Source organism: Myxocyprinus asiaticus, chromosome 42 (genome assembly GCF_019703515.2).
Source record: "Myxocyprinus asiaticus isolate MX2 ecotype Aquarium Trade chromosome 42, UBuf_Myxa_2, whole genome shotgun sequence".
Taxonomy (NCBI): domain Eukaryota; kingdom Metazoa; phylum Chordata; class Actinopteri; order Cypriniformes; family Catostomidae; genus Myxocyprinus; species Myxocyprinus asiaticus.
In genome coordinates this window covers 8,870,436-8,882,714 of record NC_059385.1, presented here as the reverse complement: position 1 = coordinate 8,882,714, position 12,279 = coordinate 8,870,436, and the positions used below count along the sequence as shown (strand labels likewise).

Here is a 12,279-nt window from a genome sequence, read left to right as displayed (position 1 = left end):
ATGGGCCTTCGAATTCTGTGGAAATCTGAAAAAGTGTGATAGGTGTTGATATTTGTTAGATTTAGATCAAGTTCCAGAAAAATTCTATCATGTCTTTTCTGGCACTTCCTCTCTCAACTGCTGTATTTGGTGGGTTTTGTTGCTCGTCAACTTTTTCAGGCCTTGTCTTCTGTCCCCTTGACTCATCTGTTCACCTCTCCCCCACAGGTTCAAAACGGGCCAGATAAATGGGGATTTACTCATATACCACGTCCTTCTCACCCTTAAACCGTACTATGTCAAACCCTACGAAATAGTGGTGGACTTGACACATGCTGGCCCTAGCAACCGCTTCAAGACGGACTTCCTCTCCAAATGGTTTGTTGTCTTCCCAGGATTTGCTTACGAGAATGTAGCCACCATATACATCTATAACTGTAACACATGGGTACGGGAATACACCAAATACCATGAGAGACTGTTGACAGGGCTGAAAGGCAGTAAGAAGTTACTCTTCATTGACTCGCCTGCACGGTTGGCTGAGTATGTGGAACCAGAGCAACAGAAGCTTCCTGCTGCAACTCTTGCGCTGGAGGAAGACTTGAAAGTCTTTCACAATGCCCTAAAACTGGCCCACAAAGACACCAAAGTGTCCATTAAGGTGTGTGTGAAAAACCTGCAGCAGAAAAACAGATACAGTGCAAATACTACTTAAAGCTCTGCTTCCTTTTGTGAATTTTATGAATGCGAGCATAATTTTGACTGGTGTTGAAAGTAATCTGAACTAATTTATGGTTATCCAAATGTTTTTAATCCTCCCATTACCATGGCCCTCTCCAGGTGGGCAGTACAGCAGTGCAGGTGACTTCAGCTGAGCGTACACGTGTCTTGGGTCAGTCCGTCTTCCTCAACGACATCTACTACGCCTCAGAGATAGAGGAGATCTGCCTGGTGGATGAGAACCAGTTTACACTGACCATTGCCAACCAGGGCACGCCATTGACCTTTATGCATCAGGAGTGTGAGAGTATTGTTCACTCGATCATCCACATCCGCACACGTTGGGAGCTTTCTCAGCCCGACTCCATCCCTCAGCACACCAAGATTAGGCCCAAAGATGTTCCAGGCACCTTGCTTAACATCGCCCTGCTCAACCTGGGCAGCTCTGACCCAAGTTTAAGGTGTTGTACCATCTAAATCCGCCAACTGAATTAAAATCAGCAGTGTAACCACAAAGCTTTGTCTTTGTTGGTCAGATATCTAACAATCTTGAGAAATGTAATAAGGTTGTTTTCGTAATGGGATTTCATGTCTGAATTTTTCCATTGCTTTGTTTTTTCTTAAGGTCTGCAGCTTATAACCTGCTTTGTGCCTTAACTTGCACCTTTAACCTGAAAATTGAAGGCCAACTTTTAGAGACCTCCGGCCTCTGCATCCCTGCCAATAATACCCTCTTCATCGTGTCCATCAGCAAGACTCTTGCAGCTAATGAACCTCACCTGACTCTGGAGTTCCTGGAGGAGTGTATCTCTGGTTTCAGCAAGTCCAGTTAGTGCCTCATTATGTCCTCAATTAAACACTCAACACACCCTTGACATCCTGCAGTCCTTTCAGATCATTACTAGGGTTCTTTATGCTGCCTTCAATTCCTTTCAGGAAGTTCCTACTTACTTAAAGAGCAAAAAATACACAATAGATCTTTAAATGATGCCTGCATTTTAGGACCTTGGAGTTTTATCTAGGTATTTTATCATGCCATCTATTCTTGTGCTGCCACAGTGGTGGAAAATGTATTTGTGTTGCACATGCCCATAGGCTCATAAACCTGCTAAATAAAAAAGTATTTTTGGCAAGCTTTATAGCTATTCCTACAAACAAAATTGTACAGCCAACATTCCCAATTAAAACAATTATGACCTAGACCAATGTGCTTCCTCTATGATTCATTGATTGACACATTCCCTACTTGGTGCTCAGAGAAAATCAGTATTTTAACTTAATGGTGGCTTTTATGTGCCCATAAATACAGTATAATCATTCCAGCATCACTTGAAGCATTTGGGTCAGCATATTTATGTTCAGGCATAAAAAAAAGAGATGCAGCACATTAAATGGAACGTTTAAAATGTTTTAAAAAGTTTTTATTTTAACTTGATACAGCATCCTCAAATGACAAGATTCTGAAAAAGCAGCTAGATGCTTCACAATGGTCAAATACGTCCATCTAGTGCATGTTTACATAGAAAAATCATTCAGTTGGACGCAAAAACGTGTCCTGGGTGAACAGGCTTTTGGTCCGCATGTATGTTTACACTGATTGTTTTTACTTGCAGTTTAAACTCTATGTATTTATTTCTGCAAGAATTGTGGTTTCTCTAGGGATAAAGATGAGGGATATTTAGAATGACAGGGCCCAGGAGCACTTAAGATGTTTTAACTGATGACTGTCCTCTGTATATTCAGGTATAGAACTAAAGCACCTCTGTTTGGAGTATATAACTCCCTGGCTGCTGAACCTGGTTCGCTTCTGTAAGCACAGCGACGATGCGAAGCGGCAACGAGTCACTGCCATTCTAGACAAACTCATAACCATGACGATCAATGAGAACCAGATGTATCCGTCCATCCAGGCCAAGATCTGGGGCAGCTTGGGACAGGTAATAGAACTAATCTGAGATTGTGTATTCCCATTGAGCAGATGGCACATGTAGCCTGAAGTCATGATGAAACCTCATAAATGACACAAGAAATATGTGAACAATGACATTTTTTAAGACTCAGGAAGTTCCAGTTGTAGTTTCCTTGTCATGCTTCCACTGAATCATATTCAAATAAACTCTTTTTAATATGACGCAGGATTATTTCAGGCTGTCTGCAGCTGTTGGCTCTCACTTCCTTAAAGATTTTCACCCCCAGTGTTTTATTTTTACGAGTATGAGTTTCGAATTTAGTCCACATTGAACTTATTTCAGCTTCCCCTCTTTGTAGATTACAGATCTACTCGACGTAGTTCTGGACAGTTTTATAAAAACTAGTGCAACGGGAGGTCTCGGTTCCATCAAAGCTGAAGTGATGGCAGACACCGCAGTGGCTTTGGCCTCTGGCAATGTCAAGCTGGTGTCAAGCAAGGTGATCCATCAAACACACAATTTACAAGAATGAATATGAATGGTAAACGACATGACAAAACATTACTGATGCATGCAAGAAGTTTACCTTTTGAAGTCAGTAAGTTACTTCAGGTTTTAGAAGAGCATACCTGGGATATAAAGGAATAATGTTTCTTAACATTCTTAAGTACAACTTGTCTGGGATGAGAGCTAGATTTTAAGAGTGTTTCTGAGCATGAAATGGTGAAAAAAGCAGCGTGAAACATGTTGCATGATGTGATGCTGTAACAGTAGCTCTAAATATAAAAACAGCATGTAACTTAGAGATGTGGCTTTGTGGGTTTCTTTCTCTTTAACTGTTGTTTTCACTCCTTTAACCATCCTGCTCTCGCTATCTCTCTTTTTGACTCACTCTGTCATGAGGGGTACTAGTGATGGAGCTCAAGTCATGAGTTGTGTGGTTGGTTCACTGAGCTCAGCAGGGTTCTATGATCTGGACAGACTTCACATCTGAATAGTTCATTCAAACAACTTCCTAATTCTCTGGTCCCTTAGCAGTTCATAATACAGTTCCTGCAAGTGTACAAGCAGAACAATTTCCTAACTGATGGCATTTTTCTGCTAATGGGTGTTTTTTGTCGTTTAATTAGATTATAATTTTTCTTCTTAAATGTGATTGAACGGTCTTGTTCAGTTCAACATATATGACTGGTATTAAGATCCATCTGGTTGATCTGATCACAAGTGTTCAGCACTAATGCCGCGTTCCAGACAATCAGAGGTGTTAATACCCCATTTGAAATTGCCCTCTTTACACCTGGAGTTCGCTAGTTCGAATCCCAGGGCGTGCTGAGTGACTCCAGCCAGGTCTCCTAAGCAACCAAATTGGCCCGGTTGCTAGGGAGGGTAGAGTCACATGGGGTAACCTCCTCGTGGTCGCTATAATGTGGTTTGATCTCGGTGGGGCGCATGGTGAATTGAGCGTGGTTGCCGCGGTGGATGGTGTGAAGCCTCCACACGCGCTATGTCTCCGTGGCAACGTGCTCAACAAGCCACGTGATAAGATGCGCGTGTTGACTGTCTCAGACACGGAGGCAACTGGATTCGTCCTCCGCCACCCGGACTGAGGCGAATCACTACGCCACCACGAGGACTTAGAGCGCATTGCGAATTGGGCATTCCAAATTGGGAGAAAAAGGGGAAAAATCCCCCCCCCCCCCAAAAAAAAGAAAAAGAAATTGCCCTCTTCCAGCCTCAAAGCGTTCTAGTCAATTATACATGTACACACCATGAGATGGCACCATGACTCAAGAAAAATGTGTTCTTATGCTAATTATAGCACAAATTTAAAAGTCATGAGCACAAAAGATCTGCGTTTGCTTTAAAGAGGGCCAAAGAAAGCCAAATAAATAAGGAAAAATTACATATTTATATTAAAATTGCCTTCTCAGAATTCTTAGAAATTATGTCAAATGACACCAAGTCCTGTTAATGGGACGTCAGGTCACTTGGCGGCCATGTTCGGAACACCTCCGGGGAAGACCAAATTCTCAAACGCTTGGTCAGTAATACAATGAAATCACAAATGTGTAATCAGCAATAAAATCTAACAACAATCATATCATAAATTGTGCTTCTTTATCTCAGATCACACAAACAACGCTATCTTTCAGGCTGGTTCAGCTAATGCACGTTCTTGATGAAAACTGCCAGGCGATGTTTCTATCAAAAAGGTGATGGCTCTTTTAACTGTGAGGCGGGATTGCTATTCCTACAGCTGCCATATTTGAGTTATGATTTCTCCTATTCATAAGTATACTACTGACCCGTCTCATTCCATGCATTTTAAAACCACACTGCATTTGTGGTGTAACACAAATGTGCTTTGTCAACATACAGTACAGGAACACACTGATGCAGTGAGTGATGTATGCAGTGATAAAATCAGAGACCCTCTTTACAAATTCCATATTGGAGACGCATGTTACTACCATGGTGTAAACGGCAATGTGTCTCAGTTGGCCGCTTGTGATCAGATCTCCTAAGACAGATCTTAACACCAGGTGTAAACAGGGCCATTATTCATAGACTGAGTGGATTGTTGTCTTCACTTTGATTCACAGGTGATCATTCGGATGTGTAAAATCATTGATAAGACGTGTCTGTCACCCACACCCACATTGGAGCAGCACCTGATGTGGGATGACATCGCCATCTTGGCCAGGTACATGCTCATGCTCTCCTTCAACAACTCTCTGGATGTGGCCGCCCATTTGCCTTACCTCTTCCACGTTGTGACCCTACTGGTGGCCACAGGGCCTCTGTCTTTGCGAGCATCCACCCACGGCCTGGTCATCAACATCATCCATTCCCTTTGTACCTGCTCCCAGCTGAGCTTCAGCGGTAAGAAGACATCAAGTGAGATGGTTTAATGGAACAATGAGTTATTGCTTACTGATTGAACTGTTTAATTCTTCTGTTGTGCAGAGGAGACCAAGCAGGTGTTGCGTTTAAGTCTGACGGAGTTCTCCCTGCCAAAGTTCTACCTGCTGTTTGGCATCAGCAAGGTCAAATCAGCTGCGGTCATTGCCTTTCGTTCCAGCTACAGAGACCGTTCCTTCTCTCCAGGCTCCTACGAAAGAGAGACTTTTGCTCTGTCATCTTTGGAGACTGTTACTGAGGCACTGCTGGAGATCATGGAGGTAGGACATGTACTAACAACATGTCCTAACCAGGCATGATGCAATAAAGCACCAAGCAATACATCTGACACCCTGTCTACACTGGGTGCGCCCGTTGATGCGACCCGACGCAACGGCTTAAATCTGTATACACTGGACACATCGACAAATGGTTCTAAACCATTTATTTGTGTTGTTGGCAGTAGAAGCGCCAGCACATGCACACAAATTGGAACAGGACACCCGTTTACTGTTGGCACGATGTGATGCGCCGCAACGGAAACCTCCAGTTTAGACAGCATCATTGATTATAATGGATTCTATTGCTTTTAACGTGACAATCGCATCCGGTGTAGACAGGGTGTAAGCCCTTACATGTTTGTCTTTTTTATCTTTATGTATGTCTTCCTAATCAGCTGTCATTAACGACAAGACATTTTGTTGTTTGCTTGGTTTTTGTCACATTGTACTAGATAACCCTTCCCAAGGTGAAATTGGTTTAAAAATTAAAAAAAAACTCAAGTAGGCTCTGATTGTTTCACTTTCCACAGCGTTTCGCATTCAGTGTGGACAGAAAAATTACTTGATGCTTGGAACTTGCTGTATTGTGCCTGGTTAGGACACAGCATTACAGCGTTATTTCCAGACATCTGAATGTGCTAGCAGTAAAATTGTGGCGTTTATACATGCTGTTAGTAATACAGTAACTGTGGTAACGGTAAATGGTTGTTACACTGGCAGCCAAAAGTTTGGAATAATGCACAGATTTTGCTGTTTCAGGAGGAAATTGGTACTTTAATTCACCAAAGTGGCATTCATCTGATCACAAAGTATAGTCAGGACATTACTGATGTTATAAACAGCACCATCACTATTTGAAAAAGTCATTTTTGATCAAATCTAGACAGGCCCCATTTCCAGCAGCCATCACTCCAACACCTTATCCTTGAGTAATCATGCTAAATTGCTAATTTGGTACTAGAAAATCACTTGCCATTATATCAAACACAGCTGAAAGCTATTTGGTTCGTTAAATGAAGCTTAACATTGTCTGTGTTTGCCACAGTATACAATAAACTGGCGTTCCTTAAGGTCAATGTTAGGTCAAAAATGGCAAAAAAAAAAATAACAGCATTCTCTAGAAACTCGTCAGTCAATCATTGTTTTGAGGAATGAAGGCTATACAATGCTTGAAATTGCCAAAAAACTGAAGATGTCATACAAAGGTGTACACTACAGTCTTCAAAGACAAAGGACAGCTGGCTCTAACAAGGACAGAAAGAGATGTGGAAGGCCCAGATTTACAAGAGGATAAGTGCATCAGAGTCTCTAGTCTGAGAAACAGATGCCTCACGTGTCCTCAGCTGACAGCTTCATTGAATTCTACCCGCTCAACACCAGTTTCATGTACAACAGTAAAGAGAAGACTCAGGGGTGCAGGCCTTATGGGAAGAACTGCAAAGAAAAAGCCACTTTTGAAACAGAAAACAAAAAGAAAAGGTTAGAGTGGGCAAAGAAACACAGACATTGGACAACAGATAATTGGAAAAGAGTGTTATGGATCTTAACCCCATTGAGCTTTTGTGGGATCAGCTAGACTGTAAGGTGCGTGAGAAGTGCTCGACAAGACAGCCACATCTATGACAAGTGCTACAGGAAGCGTGGGGTGAAATGTCACCTGAGTATCTGGATAAACTGACAGCTAGAATGCCAAGGATCTGCAAAGCTGTCATTGCTGCACGTGGAGAATTTTTTTGATGAGAAATGTAGTTTAAGAATTTCTGAAAAAACATTTTTTCAAACTGTAATAGTAATTTTTCACATTATTAATGTCCTGACTATACATTGTGATCAGTTGAATGCCACTTTGGTGAATAAAAGTACAAATTTCTTTAAATAAGAGCAAAATCTGTACATTATTCCAGACTTTTGGCCACCAGTGTATATGTTTAGTTTCTGTACAGTGCTTTGAAAAACTATTTGCCCCCTTCCTGATTTCCTCTATTTGTGTATGTTTCATACTAAATTGTTTTAGATCTTCAAATGAGATATAACATGCAGTGGTTCCCAACCCTGTTCCTGGAGGCCCACCAACACTGCACATTTTTTTATATCTCCCTTTTCTGACACACCCAGTTCAGGTCTTGGAGTCTCCACTAAAGAGCTAATGAGTTGAATCAGGTGTGGTTGATTAGGGAGGTATCCAAAATGTGTAGTGTTGGGGGGCCTCCAGGAACAGGGTTGGGGGACCACTGACATAAAACAAAGGCAACCTGAGTAAACACAAAATACAGTTTTCAAATAAATATTTTTTTATTGAAGCAAAAAAGTTATCCAACACCTGTATCACCCATGTGAAAAAGTAACTGCCCCCTTAAATTTAATAGCTGGTTGTGCCACCTTTAGCAGCAACAACTGAAACCAAACGCTTCCGATATCTGGAGATCAGTCTTTCACAACGCTGTGGTGAACTTTTTGGCCCACTCTTCTTTGCAGAACTGCTTTAGTTCAGCCACATTGGAGGGTTGTCGAGCATGAACTGCCCGTTTAAGGTCCTGCCACAGCATCTCAATCAGGTTCAAGTCAGGACTTTGACTAGGCTACTCTAAAAAATGTATTTTGCTTCTTTTGAGCCATTCAGAGGTGGACTTTGGATCATTGTCTTGCTGCATATTCCAGTAGCGCTTGAGCTTCAACTCATGGACTGATGTCTGGATGTTCTCCTTTAGGATTTTCTGGTGGAGAGACAAATTCATGTTTCCCTCAATTATTGCAAGTCGCCCTGTCCCTGAAGCAGCAAAACATCCCCACACTACCACCACATTGCTTAACCATAGGTATGATGTTCTTTTTGTGGAATTCTGTGTTTGATTTACACCAGATGTAACGGGACCCCTGTCTTCCAAACAGTTCCACTTTCAACTCATCAGTCCACAGAACATTCTCCCAAAAGGTTTGAGGATCATCAAGGTGTGTTTTGGCAAGATTCAGACGAGCCTTAACGTTCTTCTGGGTTAGCAGTGGTTTTCGCCTCGCCACTCTTTCATGGATGGCATTTTTGCCCAGTGGCTCACTGTCAAGACCAGTGACCTTTGTTGATGCGAGAGAGGCCTGCAGTTCCTTGGATGTTGTCCTTGGCTTTTTTGTGACTTCCTGGAGGAATCTTCACTGTGCTCTTGGAGGAATTTTGGAAGGTCGGCTACTTCTGGGAAGGTTCACTACTGTGGCAAGTTTTCTCCATTTGGAGATAATGGCTCTCACTGTGGTTCTTTGGAGTCCCAGAGCCTTTGAAATAGCTTTATAACCCTTCCCAGACTGATGTATTTCAATCACCTTTTTCCTCATCATTTCTGGAATTTTTTTCAACCTTGGCATAGTGTGCTACTGGGTGAGACCTTTTAGCCAAATTCATGCTGCTGAAAAAGTTATATTTAGGTGTTGATTTGATTGAACAGGGCTGGCAGTAATCAGGCCTGGGTGTGTATAGTCCAGCTGAATCCCATTATGAATGCAGTTTCATAGATTTGGGGATTTAGTAACTAAGCAAATACTTTTTCACACAGGCCCAGTTGGTGTTGGATAACTTTTTTGCCTTAATAAATAAAATTATCATTTAAAACTGTATTTTGGGTTTACTCAGATTGCCTTTATGTTAGATTTTGTTTGAATTTTTGAAAAAATTTAGTATGAGATTGTGGCATGGGGGGCGTGGTCATGTGTCGGTCTGCGGGAGAGAGCGGTAAGGCTTGTCACCTGGTTCATAATTATCTCTAACACCTGTCTCTCATTATAGTGATGGCAGAGAGAGACTTGAAAAGGGACGCCAGAACATCAGAGAGGGAGAGAGAGTGACCAGAAAGCATGACAGCCCTGAACCGAGAGAGTGGTTGTTAGCTAGAGTGCTTTCATTTATTTAGAATGTTTTTCTTTGTTATCAACGGTTACCGTCGATTGTAAGAAAGAGAATAAAAGGACTGATCTTGAACCTGCTTCGTTGTCTCCTGACTCCTCCATTGCCTGAACTTAGAGATCTGTTACAGAGATCAGGATGGAGCAAATACTTTTTCAAAGCACTGTAAACAAATGTTTTTTATTTTATTTTTTTATACTCAGACCTGAAGTATAATAAAGATTACATGCTTTACATCTGTCTGTTTCATTTCACTATGTAACACTGTGTTTACTTTGAAGTGCTGGTTAAAAGAGTTTACTGGGTCTTCCCCTTTCTATTTCAGGCATGTATGAGGGACATTCCGGGCTGTAAATGGCTGGACCAGTGGACCGATCTAGCGCAAAAGTATGTCAGTTTTTGTATAATTGCCCAAATTAATAAATTACACCTTAAAACAATTCATATTCATGATGAATACGTGAATGTGTGCAGGTTTGCGTTTCAGTATAATCCATCTCTACAGCCACGGGCTCTTGTGGTTTTTGGCTGCATCAGTAAACGGGTCACACACGCTCAGATCAAACAAATCATACGGATTTTGAGCAAGGCCAGCCCCCTTCTCAGCATTGACCGGGTCAGAACCTGTCCATACTGTCTCTCACATATATAGTCACCAGACCCTTATCTCAAGCATAACATAAGATCTAACTTAGAATGTAGTATGAATTGAGATCCTCTGCTGATTGGCTATGTGGTGATAGCTGACTACCTGTACAGTATTGTTTCTCTGCGTTCTGTTGTTTGAGAAGAACAGTATTATTCTCAGGGTTTGGAGAGCTGCCTGAAGGGTCCTGATAACTGTAACAGCCAGGTGCTGATCGAAGCTACAGTCATCGCCCTCACTAAACTACAGCCTTTGCTCAATAAGGTATCAAATTACAGCTTTTTTCTTGGTAGGAGTGTGTGTGTTAGACTTGTTTAACTGTGTGGTGCCTCCCAGGACTCACCGATGCACAAAGCTCTGTTCTGGGTTGCTGTTGCCGTGCTCCAGTTGAATGAAGTGAATCTGTACTCGGCAGGAACTGCTCTGCTGGAACAGAACCTGCATACACTCGACAGTCTACGAGTCTTCAACGACAAGGTTCTTGCACACTTTAATAAGTCAAATCGCAGCACGCATACACGTATGTAGGCCCTCACAGAATCTGCACAGATTGTAGGGAAAATCTATAGAATTCAGCAGAATAGATTTAAACATGGGAAAATATACTCAGAGACCACTTTATTAGGTACACCTATTTATTCATGCGATTATCTAATCAGCCAATCATGTGGCAGCAGTGCAGTGCATAAAGTCATGCAGATACGGGTCAGGAGCTTCAGCTAATGTTCAGATCAACAATCAGAATGTGGAAAAAACATGATCTTAATGATTTTGACCGTTGCACGATTTTTAGTGCCAGACGGACTGGTTTGAGTATTTGCTGATCTCCGGGAATTTTCACGCACAACAGTCTCAAGATTTTACTCAGAATGGTGCCACAAAAAAAAACATCCAGTGAGCCTCAGCTTTTTGTTCTTGGCTGACAGAAGTGGAACCTGACTTGGTCTTCTACTGTTGTAGCCCGTCCGCCTCAAGGTTCGACATGTTGTGCATTCTGAGATGCCATTCTGCTCAATACAGTTGTACAGAGTGGTTATGTGAGTTTCCGTAGCATTTCTGTCAGCTCGAACCAGTCTGGCCATTTCTGTCCGCAGAACTGCGCTCAATGATGTTTTTTGTTTATTGCACCATTCTGAGTAAACTAGATTGTTGTGCTTGAAAATCCCCGGAGATCAGCAGTTAAAGAAATACTCAAACCAGCCCGTCTGGCAACAAAAATCATGCCACGGTCAAAATCACAGAGATTGCATTCTGATGGTTGATGTGAACATTAACTGAAGCTCCAGACCTGTATTTGTATGATTTTATACATTGCACTGCTGTCACACGATTGGCTGATTAGACAGTTGCATGAAAAATTAGGTGTATAGGTATACCTAATAAAGTGGTCGCTGAGTGTATATTAAATGGAGCTAAGAGCAATACACACTAATTGGTAGCTGAAATCATTGCCAAATTATTCAAATTTAGAATACAAATGCACAAGGGCCAATTCTGCAGCTGTCAGTTCTGCGCAGGCCTACACATATGCAATCTGTACAAGTAACTAAAGAGTTAATTGATCAATTTGTCCTCTCTGTGTCTCTCAGAGTCCCGAGGAGGTGTTTATGGAGATCCGTCAGCCTCTGGAATGGCACTGTAAACAAATGGACCATTTTGTGGGTCTCAATTTCAACTCAAACTTTAATTTTGCTTTGGTTGGGCACTTACTGAAAGGTAAATGATTGTTTTATAGAGAAATATTCAAACATTGAGGGTTTGGTTTGATTGTGTGCTTGTTGAGAATATATTGCAATTCTGTTTTGCCAGGGTTCAGGCACCCCTCCCCCACCACAGTGGCTCGGACAATCCGTATCTTGCACATGCTGTTAGCTTTGGTCGGAAAACACCTGAACTGCGATAAGTTTGAGGTGAATACGCAGAGTGTGGCATATCTGGCGGGTAAGAAAATCA

The 12,279-nt window shown here is 41.9% G+C and overlaps 1 protein-coding gene across 4 annotated transcripts in view; it reads left to right on the top strand.

The window, feature by feature from the left end:
* nf1b (neurofibromin 1b) overlaps window positions 1-12,279 on the top strand; it is an 88,296-nt gene that overhangs the window by 67,029 nt on the left and 8,988 nt on the right. For all 4 annotated transcript variants that reach the window (XM_051684782.1, XM_051684781.1, XM_051684780.1 and 1 more), the window contains 13 exons: window positions 208-640; window positions 820-1,160; window positions 1,325-1,527; window positions 2,443-2,636; window positions 2,968-3,108; window positions 5,213-5,492; window positions 5,577-5,791; window positions 10,006-10,067; window positions 10,155-10,296; window positions 10,489-10,590; window positions 10,663-10,803; window positions 11,916-12,042; window positions 12,136-12,267. In XM_051684782.1, the coding sequence (XP_051540742.1) occupies window positions 208-640; window positions 820-1,160; window positions 1,325-1,527; window positions 2,443-2,636; window positions 2,968-3,108; window positions 5,213-5,492; window positions 5,577-5,791; window positions 10,006-10,067; window positions 10,155-10,296; window positions 10,489-10,590; window positions 10,663-10,803; window positions 11,916-12,042; window positions 12,136-12,267 (2,513 nt within the window). The remainder of the gene's footprint in view (window positions 1-207; window positions 641-819; window positions 1,161-1,324; window positions 1,528-2,442; window positions 2,637-2,967; window positions 3,109-5,212; window positions 5,493-5,576; window positions 5,792-10,005; window positions 10,068-10,154; window positions 10,297-10,488; window positions 10,591-10,662; window positions 10,804-11,915; window positions 12,043-12,135; window positions 12,268-12,279) is intronic.